At 48.2% G+C, this 18,989-nt stretch overlaps 1 protein-coding gene across 1 annotated transcript; it reads right to left on the reverse strand.

The window, feature by feature from the left end:
• Window positions 1-5,017: 5,017 nt before the first annotated feature.
• On the reverse strand, window positions 5,018-18,871 carry Tmem127 (transmembrane protein 127). Its single transcript, XM_057781716.1, has 4 exons — window positions 18,734-18,871; window positions 18,039-18,356; window positions 9,500-9,664; window positions 5,018-8,719 (listed from the first exon to the last, which is right to left on the reverse strand). Exons 2-4 carry the CDS (start codon window positions 18,280-18,282, stop codon window positions 8,412-8,414), a joined length of 717 nt encoding a protein of 238 aa, XP_057637699.1. The 5' UTR covers window positions 18,283-18,356; window positions 18,734-18,871; the 3' UTR covers window positions 5,018-8,411.
• Window positions 18,872-18,989: the final 118 nt, after the last annotated feature.

Consider the following 18,989-nt stretch of genomic DNA (forward strand, 5'->3'; position numbering starts at 1 on the left):
CAAGAAACATAAAAGAACATAGATTAAAAGATATAGATTAATTTCAGTTGTTAGAGCTAATTAGTAACAAGATTAAGCTATGGCCAAGCTTTCCTAATTAATAAGAATCTCCATGTGCTTATTTGGGAGCTGGCTGGCAGGATAGAAATAGTCGAACTACACACTGTACCTCGTTTTGTTTTGCTTATCAAGACTTCTCTGTGTAACAGTCTTGGCTGTCCTGGCACTCACAGAGATCCACTTGCCCCAGTTCTGGGATTAAAGGCGTGAACCAGAGCCGGGCGGTGGTGGCGCACGCCTTTAATCCCAGCACTCGGGAGGCAGAGGCAGGCCGGTCTCTGTGAGTTTGAGACCAGCCTGGTCTACAAGAGCTAGTTCCAGGACAGGCTCCAAAACCACAGAGAAACCCTGTCTCGAAAAACCAAAAAATAAATAAATAAATGAATGAATGAATGAATGAATGAATGAATAAATAAATAAATAAATAAATAAAAATAAAGGCGTGAACCACCACCTGGCTTCATACCTCTTTCTTAATGGTGGGGGTGGGACACATTAACCTGTCTTTTACCTTGAAAGGGCTAGCTCAGGCTGTCATGATGACTTGGTGGGGCTGGGTGTGGTGGCATACAACTTTAGTCCCAGTACTCAGGAGACAGAGGCAGGAGGATTTACCTGAGTTGGAAGCCAGCCTGGTTTACAAATCGAGTTCCAAGACAGCTAGGGCTACAAAGAGAAACCCTGCCTCGAAAAACAAAAGTGGCTTGGTGGTAAGGGTGCCTCCTACCAAGCCTGATGACATGAGTTCAATGCCCAGGACCCTCACGGAGGAAGGAGAAAATTCACTCCTGAAAGTTATTTTCTAACCACAAGGGTCATGGCGCACACACCACATACGACTAATTAAGACTAAAAGAAAGAAACTGATAGCTCACTACACCCTCAACCGGTCATTTTCAATCTGTGGGTTGTGACCACTTTGGGGTAGAACGACCCTTTTACACAGGGAGCCTAAAGCCATCAGAAAACAGATATTTACATTGTGATTCATAACAGTAGCAAAATTGCAGTTATGAAGTAGCAACAAAAACAGTTTTATAGTTGGGGGGGGGGGTCACCATAACATGAGTAACTGTATTAAAGGGTCACAGCATTAGGAAGGCTGAAAACCACTGCCCTAGACTAATAGGACTCTAGAAGTCTTGTGGACTTCTCGAGGAATTCCTCTTCAGCACACATTTCTTGTCAAGGTAGTTGGAATAGTTGCTAATTCCAATCAGCCTGTTACCAGTGTCATATAGACCAGTGTGGCACAGAGAAGAACAAGGTCTCTGGAACAAGGCTGTAACAAGGTACAGGGGTTGAGAGACTCCTAACTGTGAGAATGAGCCATTCTAATCTTGCCAGTTCCAAGAGCAGTTAGTTTTGTTTTCCCGAGACAGGGTTTCTCTTTGTAGCTTTGGAGCCTGTCCTGGAACTAGCTCTTGTAGACTAGACTGGCCTCAAACTCACAGAGACCAATTAAAGGCGTGTGCCACCACCACCCAGCCTGTTCTTGATGGTCTTAACTGAAAGTCATTGAGGGCAAAGACATTCATCAGATCACTACACGCTGATCACCATCAGATCACTACATGCTGGGGACGCACCAGTTTGCTCCAAACCACATCTGGAACATTAGCTACAATTAGGTTTTTTTTTTGTTTGTTTGTTTTTTGGTTTTTCGAGACAGGGTTTCTCTGTAGCTTTGGTGCCCGTCCTGGAACTAGCTCTTGTAGACCAGGCTGGCCTCGAACTCACAGAGATCCGCCTGCCTCTGTGCCTCCCGAGTGCTGGGATTAAAGGCGTGCGCCACCACCGTCCGGCTACAATTAGTTTTTAACTTAAAGGACTGATAATCCATTCCATTCTCTGAGGTCTGGGCCAGCTAGCAGGAGCAGAGGAACACATGGAATGAGCCATAAACTCCAAACTTAAAACTCAGTGTTTGCCAGACTTGGCAGTGTCGATCTTGGTTTACTGTCTGCATGGTGAGAGGACAGTGATTCTGTGGTGGCTCTTCTTCCATTCTTTATTTTACACCCCTTCTCTAAACCACTGCAGTTAAGGCCTGAAGCACAGCTAATGATGCAGCCCTGTGTTTTGGGGTTGTTCTGTTCAAATGAGATTGTGTAAGTTACAGTACACTGTGGGGGCAGCAGAGATGCCTCAGAGGTTAAGACCACTTGATATTCTTGCAGCAGATCCAGGTTTGGCTCCCAGGACCCATATCGGGCCACTCACGAGCTCCTGTAATTCCAGCTTCAGGGGCTCTGATTTCTGGTCTCTAAGGGCACCTGCACTCACATGGCATATACTTGCACACAGACACATACACCCATAAATATATTTTAAAGGACATTGTAAATAGGAAATAAGGAATAATGATTAGCTTTAATCACCTTTTCTCCCTCTTAAATAGAAAAAAAAAAAAAAAACCCGAGAAGCTAGAGGGATGGCTCAGTGTTAGCAGCATTTGTTCTTTCAGAGGACCAGCGTTCAGTTTCCAGGACCCACGTGTGGCTCACAACTGCCATTCAGCGTGTCTCTCAACAAAGCTTAATCACACTTCAAAACCTCAAGCCCCTTCTTCAGGAAGCCTTGCTTTTTTACCTTTCATCTTTTGAGATAGCTTCACCCTATAGTCTGGGTTAGACTGCAAGTCCCCATGTAGCCCAGGCTGCTCTCAAACTTGTGGCAATTTTCCTGCTTCAACCTCCTTCCTAAGTTTTGGGGTCACAGGACTGAGGCACTGCACTCACTGGGTAGAGTTCTCTGTGACTGTCAGGTTTTGTCATCAGGTTTTCTGTCCTGGCAGCTGGTCTAGAAAGCCTTCAGGACAAGAACTATATGGGTTAATAACTTTGTTTGTGCTACTGGGGATCAAACTCAGGGCTTTGTCCGTGCAAAGACAAACCCTCTACCAACTATAACCACAGTTTTGGGGTATCTTTGTATCCTCCACAAAACACTTTGAGTTCAGGTATTTGCTGAATTAATGTTAACAAAAAAATAAAAGAGTCAAGCATGAAGGCACAAACCTTTCGTCCTACCACTGGGGAGGCAAAGGAGGGTGGTTCTCAGGGAGCTTGAAGTCAGTCTGGTCTAGATATTGAGTTCCAGCCAGAGTTGAACAGTAAGATCCTATCTACAAATAATAATAATAATAATAATAATAATAATAATAATAATAATAATAATAATAATAATAGTTGAGGATGTAGATATGTTGCTAGAGTGCTTGCTTAGCTTGCACACAGCCCTGGATCTGACCTCAGTACCACATAAAACCGAGTGTTCAGCCTATAATACCAACACTCAGTAGAGGGAGGCTGACCAGGAGTTTAAGGTCATCCCTTCTATATAGCCTGTTGGAGCCTGCCTGGGCTACATGATATACTCTCAAAAATAACAATAAACTAAAATGTATGACACCCCCCCCCCCGCCAAATAAGATGGAGGCGGTGGTCTATGCCTTTAATCTTAGCACTCAGGAGCTAGAGTCAGGCAGATCTCTGAGTCTGAGGCCAACCTGGTCTATAGAGCTAGTTCCAGAACAGCCAGGGCTACACAGAGAAACCCTGTCTCAAAACATCAAAAGAAAAAAAAAAGTCTAACCTTTGGTCTAATGAATTTAGAACTTGGGCCTATCAACAAAAGAGAAATACGTATATATACGTAAGTATGTATGCATACGCAAATTTCTCTGCTATCCTGTTAGGCTGTAAGGGGACAGACTGTAAGAAGAATAAGGGGCATCCTTCTCATTCACACACAAATCCACCCACCACCCTGAAGATTGTACAAAAGAAAACCCCAACACAAATAGTCAAGTTAGAGTTGCCACCTCCAAGAAGGTGGTAGAACAGGCGACCATATGGCATACATGGTCCACTTCACCACAGTGTTCTCTTAGGAAGCCAGCTGTCATCCTCTAGTGACAGTCAGGACAAGGTCTTTCAAACAGGCCGTGCAGCACTCGGGAGGCAGAGGCAGGCGGATCTCTGTGAGTTCGAGGCCAGCCTGGTCTACAAAGGGAGTTCCAGGACAGGCTCCAAAGCTACAGAGAAACCCTGTCTCGAAAAAACAAAAAACAAAAAAAAACAAAAAAAAACAAAAAAAAACAAAAAACAAACAGGCCGTGCACTCTGAAAGACCCATGTCAACAGTGGACTGGAACCTGCCTCTTTGAAAGCTCTTTTATTCTCTAACTCTTCAGACACATGGTTGGCAGAGGAGGCCTCTACCTCCTCTGCAGTGTATTTGGAAAAGGCTCCTCTCCAGACCTGGGATTTCCTCCTTGGCAGAATGGACAGGCCAGTTCAAATCTCTACTGAGGAAAGAGCTGTCTCCCCCAGTACTTAAGTCAAACATGTTCCCTACAGCTCACAGGTGAGGAACTGACACCTTAATTGTCAAACCACTGCCCCCAAGAGTTCGTGCCTCGAGGTTGGAGAGATGGTTAGGAGCACTGGCTGCTCTCTGGATCCAGGTTCAATTCCCAGATCCCACATGGCAGCTCCCAACTGTCTATAACTCCAGTTCCAGAGGATCTGACACTCTCACACAGATATACATGCAGGCAAAAACACCAACGCACAGAAAATAAAAATAAATAAATCACTAAGGGAAAAAAAAAAAGAGTTCCTGCCTCAGGGCTGGAGAGATGGTTCAGTGGTTAAGAGCATTCCCTGTCCTTCCAAAGGTCCTGAGTTCAACTCCCAGCAACCACATGGTGGCTGACAACCATCTGTAATGAGATCTGGTGCTCTCTTCTGGCCTGCAGACATACACGCAGACAGATTATTGTATACATAATAAATAAATAAATCTTTTTTTTTTTTTAAAAAAAAAAAAGTTCCTGCCTCACTTCAGGCAGACCCATCCGAAATGGAGTCATCTCTGCCTGACCCCTGTTAGAATGGCACTCCCACAGAAAGGCACAGGAAGACTGCAGACCATTTGAAAACAAAGGCTATAAAGTTTATTAGTTCTTTTCTGTCTCCCCACAGAAACTTGTATTCCATACTGTCATGGCCCAGGGCATGGGCATCTCTGAGTAAGAAACCAGCTGAGGATTCTGAGGTTATCTGGAGAGAACTGCCCTTCCTTTAGGTACAACAGCCATTTTGTGATTCCCAAGACTTCTCCTTGCCATCCTGAACACAACACAGCCTCTCCTCTGAAGCCCTCTTGAGTTACAAGGCTGATCCCGTCTTCTAGTGCACTGTGGCGGGGTTGGAGTTCCTGGGCTCTCTCCCGATTCTACCAGGCCTGAGGGTCCTTCACACATGTCCACCTGCTCCCCAATCCCCACACTCTCTGGTGCTTTACTTAACATCACAGCCCTCCACACCACCAGCAGTGCGTATTCGGAGCCCTCCTGTGGCTTCCTGCTGCTTGAGGAACATCAGATGGGCCTTCACCATCTCACTCTGCACCACACCCTGGCCATCATGCCAGTCCCTCAGAGGGAATGGCTGCTCCTTCAAATGCTCTCCCATACCAACCCAGCTCTACCTGCTCCTTTCAGAAAGCTGTTGGTAATTATTTTGGTTAGAACCAGCCTCCCATCTCCAGTATAGGACTTTCCCAAGGTGTCCAGGAGACTATTCATTTCACTATTTCCTGATGGGGGAATCTGTCTCCTGAGCTAAGGAAAGACAATCCTGGAGACAAGGTCCTGTCAGATACCCTCTTTCATGGGGCTCAGTGTTTTGTGCATAATCTAATGGGCCCTCACAGAAATGTCTTATTGGACACAAAATGAGATTATCAGTTTCCAGGAAAGATACGTATCCTGCTAGGAATGGACTACTTCCCAAAGAGGGCCCTAAATGCTTTCATCAAATATACACCTGGGGCCCCAAGACCGGTTGAGAATGAATGAACCGAGAGCATGGGCAGCCATTAAGGTTTCACCCATCAGCTGCCCGGAAGAGCAACTCTGCAAGTCTTGCTCCCGGAATCATTTGTATTCTCAGACTTTTTCCAGGAAGCACCACTAGAGCTCTGAAAACAGCCCTTCTGCAGCTCATCAGGACATGCAGAGAGGGCAGCTCAAGGTTCGTAGCAGACATCTCGGGCAGAGGCACCTGCTGTTTCTAGCTGTGGGCTTTGGGAACTTCCTCTGTGAAAGGTGTCAGGACTGGGAGGCTCTGAAGGATCAAAATGCCAAGCTCCTACTAACTGTGTTCCGTTACAGGCTTCATCGCTGAATGTTTCCTACTTCTCTGGGAGGAAGAGAACAAACATCTGGAAAATTATGACAAAAATGACAGGCAGCCACTGGAATTTGTGTTCTCATTTGTAGTTTCAAGGTTTTGTTTTGCCTTTTAATTTTTTTTTCCTAGAAAAGAAAAACACAACCAGAGAAATTTATATGATAAACTATAGTGTCAGAATGGAAGGGGAAAGAGAAAGAAAGGCTAGAGGAATGGGAAGCTAGTAAAAAGTGGATTCCAAATCACAAGGAACAGTCCACAGGGCGAGTCCTCATTCACTTTGGCATGCATGTTTGGTGCCTGGTCTTCTGGCCTGCTCCCTCAGATGCCACAGTAGAGAGAGCTGGCTACACACTTCAGAAACCTGCCAATGATGAGCTCAGGACTTCACAGAAAGGTGGTCTTAATTTAGCTCCTTGATTTTGTGCTCAGGCCTCACCTGGCAGCTTTCTTGCCTCAGAGAAGGTCTGGAAGAATGGGAGAGCCACACTGGGGCACACTTTGGCATTGCAGCAGGGGGCTCCAAGCACACGCTTTCTTACGGGCACACTTGGTCCTCATCTGCACAGCCATTTGTCCACATATTCCCCACTCCTTCTGGCCAAAGAACGGGGAGGTGACAGTCTTGTAGTCACAGTTCAGTAACTGTATTCAGTCTCCATTCTTGCTCAAAATGTCTGTTGTCTTACGGGTGAGAAGAGATTGTAATCCAGCTCTCTTTCAGCTAGCACTAGACTCTCACTCCAAAGGAGCTCATCAATAAACAAGAACAGCTTGCCTATCTGGATCCAAGCTGCAGGCCTCTCAAGTCCCACCTACCTTATGCCCCAGGTCTCCAGGCAAAACAACAAAATAGACAAATAAACAATAAAATTGGACCCAAGGCAAATAAAATAGCTAGAGTAACAGCCCAGTAGCACACCGCAAGACCAGCATACATTCCAGAAGGGGAGAGGGGCATGCAGCAAGCTGTAGCCCCAAGTCACAGGCTAGGGGACACATTGACTCTGAAGGCTACAGTCGGGCCTGCACATCTGACAGGGTCCTGACACCAACCTGATGCACCTCTGTGTGGAGTACTACTGTGGAGAGTGGAGGGTCCTGCCCTGCTTGGCCCCTGTGCCTGAACTGAGGCCAGGTTACATCTCAGTGCCACAGTTCTGAGGAGCACCACGCTGGCCAGCCAGCCAGGCCATAGTTCTCAGCCCCGCGGGGGCCATGTGGCCCTAGTTCCACAGAAAGGCCGCAGGGAGCCACAGCTGCCTGGAAGAAGTCAGGACACAAAGACTGCATTTTATTGGAGAGACTGGGAGAAGTAACTATAGGCTTAGAGAGAGCTATGGTCCAAAATATTGCAGAGTCTAAGGGATGGGCTCCATTTCTGAACAACAACAACCATATCCATGTTTTAGAAAGCATGGCTGCTATTGCTTGGTTTTGTTTTGTTTTTTCCTTTTAAAACCACTCACATTAAAAGACGAAGGGGCTGGGGCACTCAGTCCCCTTCACTGGGGTCCTCAACAGGATCAGTCTCTTGTCTGGTTCTGCTTCCTTGCCTGGCTCCAACCACCAGAAGCCAGGGCAGGGCAGGAGAGCAACAGCAATCCCTTCTCTCCAGAAAGTCAGAGCACACATGAGGAGTGGCCCAGAGGCTAAAGTGCAGAGGATCCACAAAGTGGACAGCTGGGTCTAGGGCACTCTAGAAGGAATGAGTCAGCCCACACACAGAAGTGGTACAAATGCTGGGCCTGGCAAAGTGAACCTACCTGGCACAGTCCCCTTCCCTTTGTGCCCTTTTGGCACCTCTCTCAGAGACTATCCACTACCAGCAGCAACCCAAGGAAAGTCCCAGTTCCAAAACCACGGCCCACGGAGGGAGGAAACTTGCCTGACCATCCCTGGGTAGAAGGAGCTAGTGAATAGGAAAGGAGCAGAGGGTTCTGGGAGGGGAAAGAGTACATTGTATAAAATTAGAGTCCCAGCTCTGCAGAGCAGGGACAAATGGACAACCCTAAAGGCTGGGAAAGATTTGGTGAAGATGGTCAGGGTCCTACCGGTGAGACCTGCTGGGGGAAGTGGCTCTTCTGGGTGTAAGAGGAGCTGTGGCACTGGGGGAAGGGCTGCTGAGGAAGAGAGCCCAGGCTGGCATTAGGGTGTGTAGGCTGGAGGTGGCTGGAACTGGTTGATGACTTCATACTCTGCTGGGTAGGGGTCATTCTCTTCCATCTCAGATAGGAGCTCCAGGGCTTGCTCTTCTTCCTCTGTTGGATAGTGGCGCAGGAGGTTGGCTGCAGTAGCCAGGATTGAGGCTCCACCAGCTCCTGCCACCAGGTAAAAGCTAACAGCAAAGGTGACATAGACTTGGGAGCCGTGGTACTTCTTATGCTGCTGCTGCTGGGCCAGGATGAGCTCAGAAGCCCAGTAGGAAAAGCCAATGACAGTAGCACACTGTAGGACTGGGAGACAGAGGGACAGCACAGAACGGGATCAGCAGTCAGGATGCGTAAGGAATCAATCACAGCCTCTCTCACCCGGTTCTCAGAGGACTTGTCTGGCCCAAGGTCCTAAGAACTTCCTTGGCTATGAGATTCTTGGCTTGGAACTGAGGAGTTATCCAACCATCCTGACTAGAAGGGTCTACTTGAAGGATTATTGTTCAATGGTAGGGAGCTTGCCCAACATGCACAAGGCCCTGGATTCAATCCCCAGTACCATCCATACCGTCCAAAAAAAGGGAAAAAGAAAAGAAGGGATTTACAATTAGATAATAAGGCTCCTGGATACTTCTGGGTGCTGAGAAGGACAGGTAAGATCATGCAGTTTTAGACACTGAGTTGAACTGAAGTCAATCACTATCAAAAGCCAAATTGACACTCCAGCCCAGGCCTGGGTGAGGAAAGTAGATACATACAAGCGGAGAAGGCAAACCTGGCAGGGAGGTAGACTTGGTGGGAGAAACTGACCATACACAGAAGTCTGGCAAGACAGCCCAACTCCTTCCATGCTTACACCAAGCCCTGAATTTCTATGAACTTCAATTGTCATTTTTAGAGAGCCATGAGATTCCTGTGGAATTCTAACATTCCCTCTAGTCCTAGGCAAATTATTCACAAATGACAGAAACCAACACTAAGGCACCCCATGCCCTGAAAGGCTAGAGCTTATCACAGAGAAGCAATCCCATGGACCACTATGCCCCGGGGATCCTCTCCCACATGAGTAGACCTTGGCCTTACCAGTGAGGATGTGAGCAAAGGCATAGCGACGAGTAATCTTCAGAGCTGGATGCTTGGGCCCAAAGACGTCCAGAAGGAATGCAGAGAGACTACACAGGATGCCCAGGAAGCAGAAAGCAGCAATGACCCTCAGGAGCAGCACTGTCTGGGGGTTCATGCAGAAATCTGTAGAGAGAGAATGGAAGCTTTATGCCCAAGAAACACCCCGAGGCAGGCAGTGTACCTAACCCCCAGTCTCTGGGAGCCAGAAGCCCTGGGGGCTCTGTATGAGCTCCTGCCACCAGCTGCTCGGTAGAGGCAGGGGACTTCCATGCTGCAAACAGAAGTCACCTATACACCTCAAGTCTTTTTTCCAACAAAACTAGTCTAGGGTGACTGTATATTTCTTCTCTATTTCTTTTGGAGGCAGTCTCATGCGTCTCAGGCTGACCTCAACCTTGCTGAGCAGGGGTAGAGAATGACCATGAACTTGTGACCTTCCTGCCTCCACCTCTGGAGGGCTAGAATTACAGGCATGAACCACCATACATAATTTTTTTTTTTTTTTTGGTTTTTCGAGACAGGGTTTCTCTGTGGTTGTGGAGCCTGTCCTGGAACTAGCTCTTGTAGACCAGGCTAGTCTCGAACTCACAGAGATCTGCCTGCCTCTGCCTCCCGAGTGCTGGGATTAAAGGCGTGCGCCACCACCGCCCGGCTACCATACATAATTTTATGGCACAAGCCAAGGCATCCTGTATGCTAGGTACTCTACAAACTGAGTGCCATGCCCAGTGCCCACCTTTTCCTCCCTCCTTCTTTTCCTCCCTCTCTCCCTTTCACTTTGCTTTTAAGACAATCTCAACGTGTAGCCCATGCTAGCTTCAAACTCATGATCCTTCTGCCTCAGCCTCCTGAGTATTGGGAATTATAATTACACCAGACCTAGCTTCAGACCATGTTTTAAGATCCTGACAATCAAGCTGGCATGTTCAGCTATTTTGCTAAAGGATCCTTTGCACCAACAGGGAAAGGCTAGTGACTCTTGAGCTGAACAGCCAGAGAGACCAAGGCCAGTGGTCAATTCCCGTTCTCCACTCACTCACTCCTTCCATTTTCATTCTAAAGCAGACATGGAACTTAGAGACACTGAGCTAAGTGAAGTAAGTTAAGTCAAACACAGAGGCCAAACACTGTGATTCTGCTCATGAGACACCAAGAAGTCAGAATCACGAACACAGAGGAGATGGTGGCTGCAGGAGCTGAAGAAAGGGAGGGCAAGGTGTGGGTTGATTCTGAGTTTTCAGTTTGAGGTCATGAAAAAGTTTTGGAAATGGACGGTAATGAAGACTAACAATGACGCAAATATGCCACTGAGCTGAACAGTGCTTCACCCTTGTAATCCCAGCACTTGGGAGGTGTTACCATGAGGGTCAAGAGTCCAAGCCCAGTTTCTGCTACTTAGCAAACCTGAAGCCAGCATGGGCTTCCTGAGACCACCCTCTCAATCACCACCCTCAAAAGGAGGAGACTTCGATTAGGACTAGACAGCTGAAATGCAAGGCAGCGGGGAAAGCTAAGAAGTCGCACCATGAGAGCCCTGGAAAGCTCGGAAACGACAGCATGCAAATGCCACCAAAATAGGGGAGTAAACCAAGCAAAAGGAAGCGCTAAAACAGGAGAGGCGACATTCAAGGAGTCCCCAGGGTGACAAGCATGTACCAAACAAGGAATTAAATAGCTTCTTTAAAAATTTTCAATTAACAATACTGTCGATCTCTTTGAAAGTTATGGAAACTTTGACGGCTTCCTGAAGCACAGAATGGAATAAAAGCTGATCAAAGAAGGAGCCAAAGGCAGGTCATGTTGGTGACCACCTTTAAAACCAGGACTTGCTCAGGCAGAGCTCTCTGAGTTAGAGACTAGTCTACATAGTGAGTCTTAGGCCAGTCAGGAGTACATAGTGAGACCCTGCTTTAAAAAAAAAAAAAAAAAAAAATCAATGAAGCTGGGTGGTGGCATACGCCTTTAATCCCAGCACTGAGGCAGGTGGATTTCTGTGAGTTCAGGGCTAGCCTGGTCTACAAGAGCTAGTGCCAGGACAGGCTCAAAGCTACAGAGAAACCCTGTCTTGAAAAACCAAAAAGAAAGAAGAAAGAAAGAGAGAAAGACTTTAATCTCAGCACTTGGGAGGCAGAGGTAGGAGGCTCTCTGTGAGTTCGAGGCTAGCCTTGTCTCCTGAACTAGTTCCAGGACAGCCAGGGTTACATGAAAGAAACCCTGTCTTGAAAACAAAAATTGCTACAGTTAAGAAATGAAATGTAAATATCTGGTTTTCCAATGGTCTTAGGCGACCCCTGTGAAAGGGTCGGTGGACCCACAAAAGGGTCGCAACCCACACGTGGAGAACTGCTAGCTTAAGGGGAAAGTCAAACGTGAACTTCCCTTTGGGTGGTGCTAACACTGCCAGAGAGAAACAGGCGTGCAGTGTCTTAGCATGAGGTAAGAAAGAAAAATTTAAAAAGGAGTCAGGTGGTAGTGGCTCATGACTTTAATCTCAGCACTTGGGAGGCAGAGGTAGGAGGCTCTCTGTGAGTTCGAGGCTAGCCTTGTCTCCTGAACTAGTTCCAGGACAGCCAGGGCTACATGAAAGAAACCCTGTCTTGAAAACAAAAACAAAAAGTTTAAAGAAGGAAACAAGTCTTCACTTTTCTCTTCCTCCTCTTCCTCAGCCATTGCCAAGTGCTTTCATTTAGGCCATAGGTCACTGAGTGATTTAGGAAAAACTGGATAGAGCTGGTCAAACTCACAGGCTCCTTTCTTGAATTTTGATGTCAAATTCAGAATCTGAAGGTGATAATCTTCACTTTCTAGCACATATCCCGATCACTGAAGTGCTGCTGCAACCATGTACCAGGCTCCTAGAGGGTCTGGGAGCACAGAAAATCCCCATACAAGTAGTCCAAGTCTCCAGTCCCCCAAAAACACCAGTACTAGATACCACAGGAAGGTAGACAGATGGAGGAAAACCAAGAAGCTAAGTGGTGGACACACTGCCAACAACAAAAAATTCAATCCAGCAGATGCTGGCCATGATGGAATCTTGAGCAGTGGGAGATGCTAAGCATTTGTGACTGACATATGTACTCAGCCTAGGACTCAAAATTCTCCAGGTAGAAGCTGGCTGAGCCCAGACAAGACTCAGGTGCCTCCATCTGGCTGCCTTCAGAGCTATCTGTTATGATCTTAACTGCAGACGGCCCAAGCATCCAGTTTGGGTGATTTCCTACTGCCATGGACTTTGCCTATCCATGAGTTCTGCCAGAAGCTAGCATCTGCCCTCATTGCTTCCAGTACTGCCTACTCCAAACAGCATAAAGATTCTAGAGGGGTCTAGGAAGAAAGGTTTGAGGGAGCAAGGGCTGACACCTGGCTCTGATGTGAACATTACCGAAAACTGAATCAATTATTTTTGGGGTCTGCATGGCATGTGGGAATGCTGGGGCAGGATTCAGTGTTCTAATGCTACCAAGAATGCCTGCCTGAGACAGGGTGTAAGGGGTGACATCACAGGCCACATTGCAGCAGCTCACCTGCATTACTCTGTGCAGCCAGGCACTCTGTGTGAAGAAGGAGACACGAGAAGCTTCAAAGACACGGGTTTTTGTTTCTTCTGATGATGGGTGAACATATTAAAGATGCGCCTGATATATCCACGCCTATGTGCTTTACATTTTAGAATACTTTTATTTTAATAAACAAGATATGCACAAGATAAAAAGCTTCAAGAAAGAGGCCACCTTCCCCCGCTTTTCTCTAGAGGCAAGCATGGCTGAAGGTACAGGAGCCTATGCTCGCACACAAATGCGTCAAGCATTATCTTTGCCAAGTTTGACTGCCACCCTGGAAGTCATCACACAGTTCAGATGAGGAGTCAGAAAGTGACCTCCTCCAGGTCACACAGTGACCCCCAGACACTGCATCACACAGCTCAAATGAGAAGTCAGAGGCTCCGAAAGGTTAAATGACTTCCTCCGGATCACACAATGACCCCCAGACACTGCACTGTGCTGCTTAGAAACCGCTAAGCACCCACTGGCGGCTTTTATTATTTCCTTGATGGAGATAATCAATCAAACTCTAAGTAGGTGTACTGAGAAGAAGGATCAGATGAACTAGCATGAACGCTATCCAAGACAGCAGCTGCTGAGCTCATGAAAACAGCAGCTTGAGGACTCAAATTCCATCAGCAGTAACAACAACAAAAAGGCAGAAAGGTGTGGATCACTAGTGATGAGCAGTGCTCACACAGGAACGTCGGGCAAAACTGGCTTCATATGGTGTTTAAACCCCTACAGCACCGAGGGCATCTGAGCACAGTTCTGGTCAGGAGTTAAAACACAGAAAAACTCTATACCTAGTCAAACACTAGGTCTACCACAGGCCACAGTCAATCTTCAGCAAGTCAGTAGATGGCCTGTCTCAAAGGCCCTGCCTCCCCCACAGACAGGTGCGAGCAGGGAACGCAGTCCCCTGTTCAGGCAGACTGAACAGAGTAGCTCTGCATGGAGGACAGGAAAGGCTTCTGACACCAAATTCAAGCATGTTTGTTCCCACTGCCCTCCTCTACTCCAAAGCTACAGTGCTTAAGGCCATGGTTCTCCGCCTTCCTAATGTTGCTGCTACCCTTTAATAGTCCCTCATGTTGTGATGACCCCAACCATAAAATTATTTTCATTGCTGCTTCATAACTGTAATTTTGCTACAGTTAAGAAATGAAATGTAAATATCTGGTTTTCCAATGGTCTTAGGCAACCCTTGTGAAAGGGTCGGTGGACCCACAAAAGGGTCGTAACCCACATATGGGGAACTGCTAGCTTAAGGGGAAAGCCAAACGTGAACTTCCCTTTGGGTGGTGCTAACACTGCCAGAGAGAAATAGGGGTGCAGTGTCTTAGCATGAGGTAAGACAGAAAGACAGCTCTGATCAAGAGCATCCCTGATCAAGCCTTCTCCTGACTTCCTTTCTTAGGGAGGGCAAATAACACTCCTCCTTTCCCCAAGGGGCCTTCCAGAGACACTAAAGCCTCAAAGACTAGGTAGGTATGAGTGACTTACTGTGGGAGAGAAATGCCATGTGGGACAGGGTCTTTTTTTTTTTAATTTATTTAACTTTATTTTATGTGCATTGGTGTGAAGGTGTCAGATCCCCTGGAACTGGATTTTCAGACAGTTGTGAGCTGCCATGTGGGTGCTGGGAATTGAACCTGGGTCCTCGGGAAGAGCAGTCAGTGCTCTTAACCGCTGAGCCATCTCTCCAGTCCGTGGGACAGGGTCTTGACTTAAAATTTGAGCCAGTGGTTTTCTACACTCCATTCCAGATAGACAGCAGTTGTATTCTGACCTGTTTATTTTGGTAAACACTGCTTGACTGTCCCTTCCTGTCAACAGGGAAGCAGGCAGCTGCTATGTAATCAGATCCTAAGGAACTGACTTTGACCAAGGTCACTGGTGAGTCACAGGACTGGATTTGTTTTGAATGCTCTGGCCCTTCCCATCTACCTGTCTGTGTCTGTGGTTGACCCCCTCTTGACCTATGTGGACTGACAGCAGAAAAGCTAAAGTGGTTTCACACCAGCTTCCTGCTGTTCTTCCTTTCCTCCTTCCTCACTAAGGATCCTGTGGGCTGGAGGACTCCTCACTGCCCCATCTCTCTGAGCACCTTCTCCTCAGCTCGGCATTCCTCACTGGAACTCTTCGCTGTCAGCCAATCTGGCACAGACCACCAACAGGGCACACTAGTTGGGCCATCTTACAGATGGGCCATCTTACAGATGCCAATGGTGCCAGGCAAGCCACCCAAGAGCAGCCCCCCAAGGGCCTGGCGATGACATCAGAATCTGTCACCACCCAACAGGTGCACAGGCCCTCCATCCTTTGTCCTTCAGTAGCTGTTGTCAATCTTGAGTCACCTGACATCAAATCCCAACTTACTCATTCTCCAAAACTGCTTCCTGAAGCTGGTGGCGGAGCTGCCCTTGCTGGCCACACTAGGGAGGCAAAGGCCATTCAGGCCTAAAAGTCTAGGCATTTCTAAGCCTTCTCTGGACCTAAGCCCAGAGAAGCTACGTGAGAGGATTCAGAACAGAATCTGTTGAGCTGACATTTGCTAAAGCCTTCATGCACCTGGTCACACAGCAAGGGTGAGTGGCTTTGCCTCAGGTTCACCAAGCTGAGCTGAAACTTGAGAGATAGTTCAGGCACTAAAAAGCACAGCTCTGGCTGGGCTTGTGATAAAAATACAACAAGAGAGGCTTCGGCTTCCCAAATCTCCCTTCTGCTTTGCAAAAGGTCTTTTTTTGGTGTGTGCCTTGTTGTGTGTGTGCATTTCCTCACGCCTAATAAAAGCTTTCTTTCACTGGCAAAATACAACAACAACAAACCCCCACTCAATCAGAAGAGCAAATGGTAAGTTTCATACAGCTCTAACAGAAAGAAAAAGGAACTCAGTGCACTAAGGGGGTGGTGGTAAGAAGAGCATGGACTTCAGAGTCGTAACTTAGATTGGCTGGCTGTGTCTCTTAGTACATTACCTGCTCTCCCTGAGCTGGGGCCTTTGTAAATAAGGGTCAAATTAAGGAAATGTGAAGTGTGCTTAGCTCCATGCCTGGTACACAGGCTTGCTTTGGAGCCCTCTGAGAGTGGTAACCTCACTCTGTTACCTGCAGAAACCCAGCAGGGGTGTTTCCCTCTGCAAGCATCTATAAGCACCATTTTTGCCCAGCACAGTTCTACTTCCTCCTGCACTGGACTATTCCAGGACTCCAGGGTAGATATCTGGTAGACCAGAAATCAGCAGTCACAAAGGACACCATATGCCTGAAGGTCCACGAGGCACACAAAACACTCAGGTAGAGAGCAGCAGAAGAGAAGCTACAAGAGACCAGATTCCTTGCCTTCTGCAGTGGCTCACAAGGTCCCAATGCCAATGCTTCTATTTATAGACAGGAGCTAAGTGATCCTGGCTTACGATGGCCAAGGAGGTGAGCAGCGCAGGCAAACCATGCATGGGCTAAGAGATCTAAACACACAGCAAATGCAATGTAAAGGTTAAGACAACATATTTGAAAAGGACAAAATTGGTCTGAATAATTTCTTAGAGAGAGCAAATGCATCTGTGAACAAACAAAAACTTGAACCGAGAACTGATTTTTATTTTAACACGCCTTCGACAGGAACGTACACCAAGGCAGGGTATTTATCTTGAGAGCCTTCTTTACAACAGCCGAAGTAAAACAAGGGATAAACATAATTAAGGAGACAGCACCATTTTATTCTAGCCAACAGATGGGAAGCAGTATCAGTGACCAGTAGGGCTAGCCTTGGGAGCTCGCTTCGCTTTTCTTCCTGGATCTCAGAAACAAGGATGTAAGATCAGACTACCTCTCTCCACGCCATCTGAACGTTATGACCCTCCCACTCCAGGGATGACCTACAAAGGACAATCATCATAAACTCTTTCCCAGTCTGTGTCTGAAACAGTCAGCTCCTGAAACAGAAACATCCATGGCATCAAATGCAAAAAGGCCTGAATGCAGGTGAGTGCAAGAAATGGGAAAGCAGCCAGATTCAAACTCCACAGCCTTGTGTCATCAGGTGCTGAGAAAAAGGCCTCCATCTAGTGCATAACCTTGGTCTTAAAGAGACAAACTCAGCAAGAGGGTGAAAAAAGAAGTCTCAAACCAGAAGCCTCCACCATGTTCTCTATTAAATAAATAAAAAAAAAATCATTCTAAAGCCTTGAATGTGCAAAGAGAAGGGAACTGTTAAGAGAACTCACCAAGAAAGACAACACTAGGTGCCGGGACACGGCTTTTCAGCTTAGACCTACAGCAGTGTTTTTATTCCAATTTAGAGGGGGACGCTGCCCTTTCATCAGATTCCAGGGCTTGAGCCCTCATGAGACACCTTGCACACATCTAACAGGAACGAACCAGAACTAAAGATGAATAAAGCAACCATCTCAGCCAGGCAGGCATACCTGTAAGGGCATGGAAAGCCAAATTTCAGCTGTTGAGTGTGACGATGGAACTGACGTCTGATGCCCTGGGAGGCCACAAGCACCCTCTTCGATAAGTCCAATTATCACAGAATACTAAAATATTTCTTACAATTAGTCATAATCACAGTTCTCTTTTCTCCATCAATCAAGCGACCCCAAAACAACTTTTCTGCATCTCAAGGGTCTGTTAGAAGGGGGTGGCTAATTGTGATACCTAAGACCTTATTTCTCTACCTATAAGGGCCCTTCCTCTGGCAAAAAACCTAAAACAGCAGCATTCTGGACCAGCATGAGGGTGAGGACTACCTAGGTGCTTGGCTGAATAAAATCAGAATTCATGAGGGGCTAGACCCCCAAACAGAGCCACCTGGTGGGCGTGAATACCAAGAACCAGGCTGTAGCCTTTACCAAATGACTGCCTCGGGTTATCTGTGCTTCAGCCAGTCCCATATCCGTTCTGACCACCCCTCAAGCCGGGAGAGGAGAAGCTCAGTGCCCTCACCTTTCAGCAGATCCGGGTGCACGTAGCCCAGCACGTCCGAGACCCCCAGCTCCTGGCGGGAACAGGTGCCTCCGTGGATGTGCAACCAAGCGGGCTCCGCCAGGGCAGTGCACAGCGCCGTGATGGACAGGGCGCCAGGCAGGGCCGAAGCCAGGCTCCGCTCTGGCTGCTTGGGCAGAGCGCTGCTTCCCGGACTCCTCCGCCGGCGCCCTCCCGGCAGCCCTGCGCCTCCAGGGGCATACATGCCCGGGGCCGCCCGCCGTAGCTCTGCAGTCACTGCTGATGGCCGCCGACCTCAGCGGGGCGCGCAGAGCCTGTCTGTACCCGGGTGGAGAGCAATGCAATGGGCAGCTGGCCCGGGGGGGTGTCAGGGCCCGCACCAGAGACTGCGGGGTGGGACCCAGGGCTGAGAACAGACCGAAGGACTGCGGGAATTCGGGGGGCGGGGACCGAGGGCTCTGGATGAGGGGTGCTGGACCAGGACTCCGAGAGGGCAAGGGACTAAGTGGGCCGTGGACATGCCAAGATGAACAGGCGCAGGTACTGGGGTCAGCTACTGGCGCAGGGGGCGGAGGAGACTTAGACAGGCATTAATGGACAGAGGGTTGCTGAGGGGCCGCCGGGATCCGGAACCCACACTTTGAGGTGCGACCTAAACCACAGTGACCCTCCCTACTCTAGTCCCTGCTCCTCACCGATCAGTAGATCTCAGGGACGGGATGGCGCCGCTCCGCCCGGTCACGGGCTTCTCAGCTGCCCGGGCCAAGCGATCCCAGGCCCCAATCCCGCAACGCCCAGACGGACCCAGACTGATGCACTTCCGGCTTCCTCCAACCCCACCCCACCCCCTCCTCCTCCTCCTCCGGCTCACGGCTCTGCCCTCTTGGCGCGTCACTGTGTGCGCGCGCCGCCTGTTCTCGCGCGAGGCATCAGGGGACTGGTAGTTCGGGA

The sequence above is a fragment of the Chionomys nivalis genome, chromosome 9 (genome assembly GCF_950005125.1).
Source record: "Chionomys nivalis chromosome 9, mChiNiv1.1, whole genome shotgun sequence".
NCBI classification, from domain to species: domain Eukaryota; kingdom Metazoa; phylum Chordata; class Mammalia; order Rodentia; family Cricetidae; genus Chionomys; species Chionomys nivalis.

Excerpts from the sequence above, each read along its gene's own strand:
- Tmem127 (XM_057781716.1), bottom strand. The coding sequence starts at position 18,282 with ATGTATGCCCCTGGAGGCGCAGGGCTGCCGGGAGGGCGCCGGCGGAGG. Across the intron at positions 9,665-18,038 it reads GCACCCGGATCTGCTGAAAG|ATTTCTGCATGAACCCCCAG; the intron begins GTGAGGGCACTG and ends CTCTCTCTACAG. Across the intron at positions 8,720-9,499 it reads CTTTGCTCACATCCTCACTG|TCCTACAGTGTGCTACTGTC; the intron begins GTAAGGCCAAGG and ends TCTGTCTCCCAG.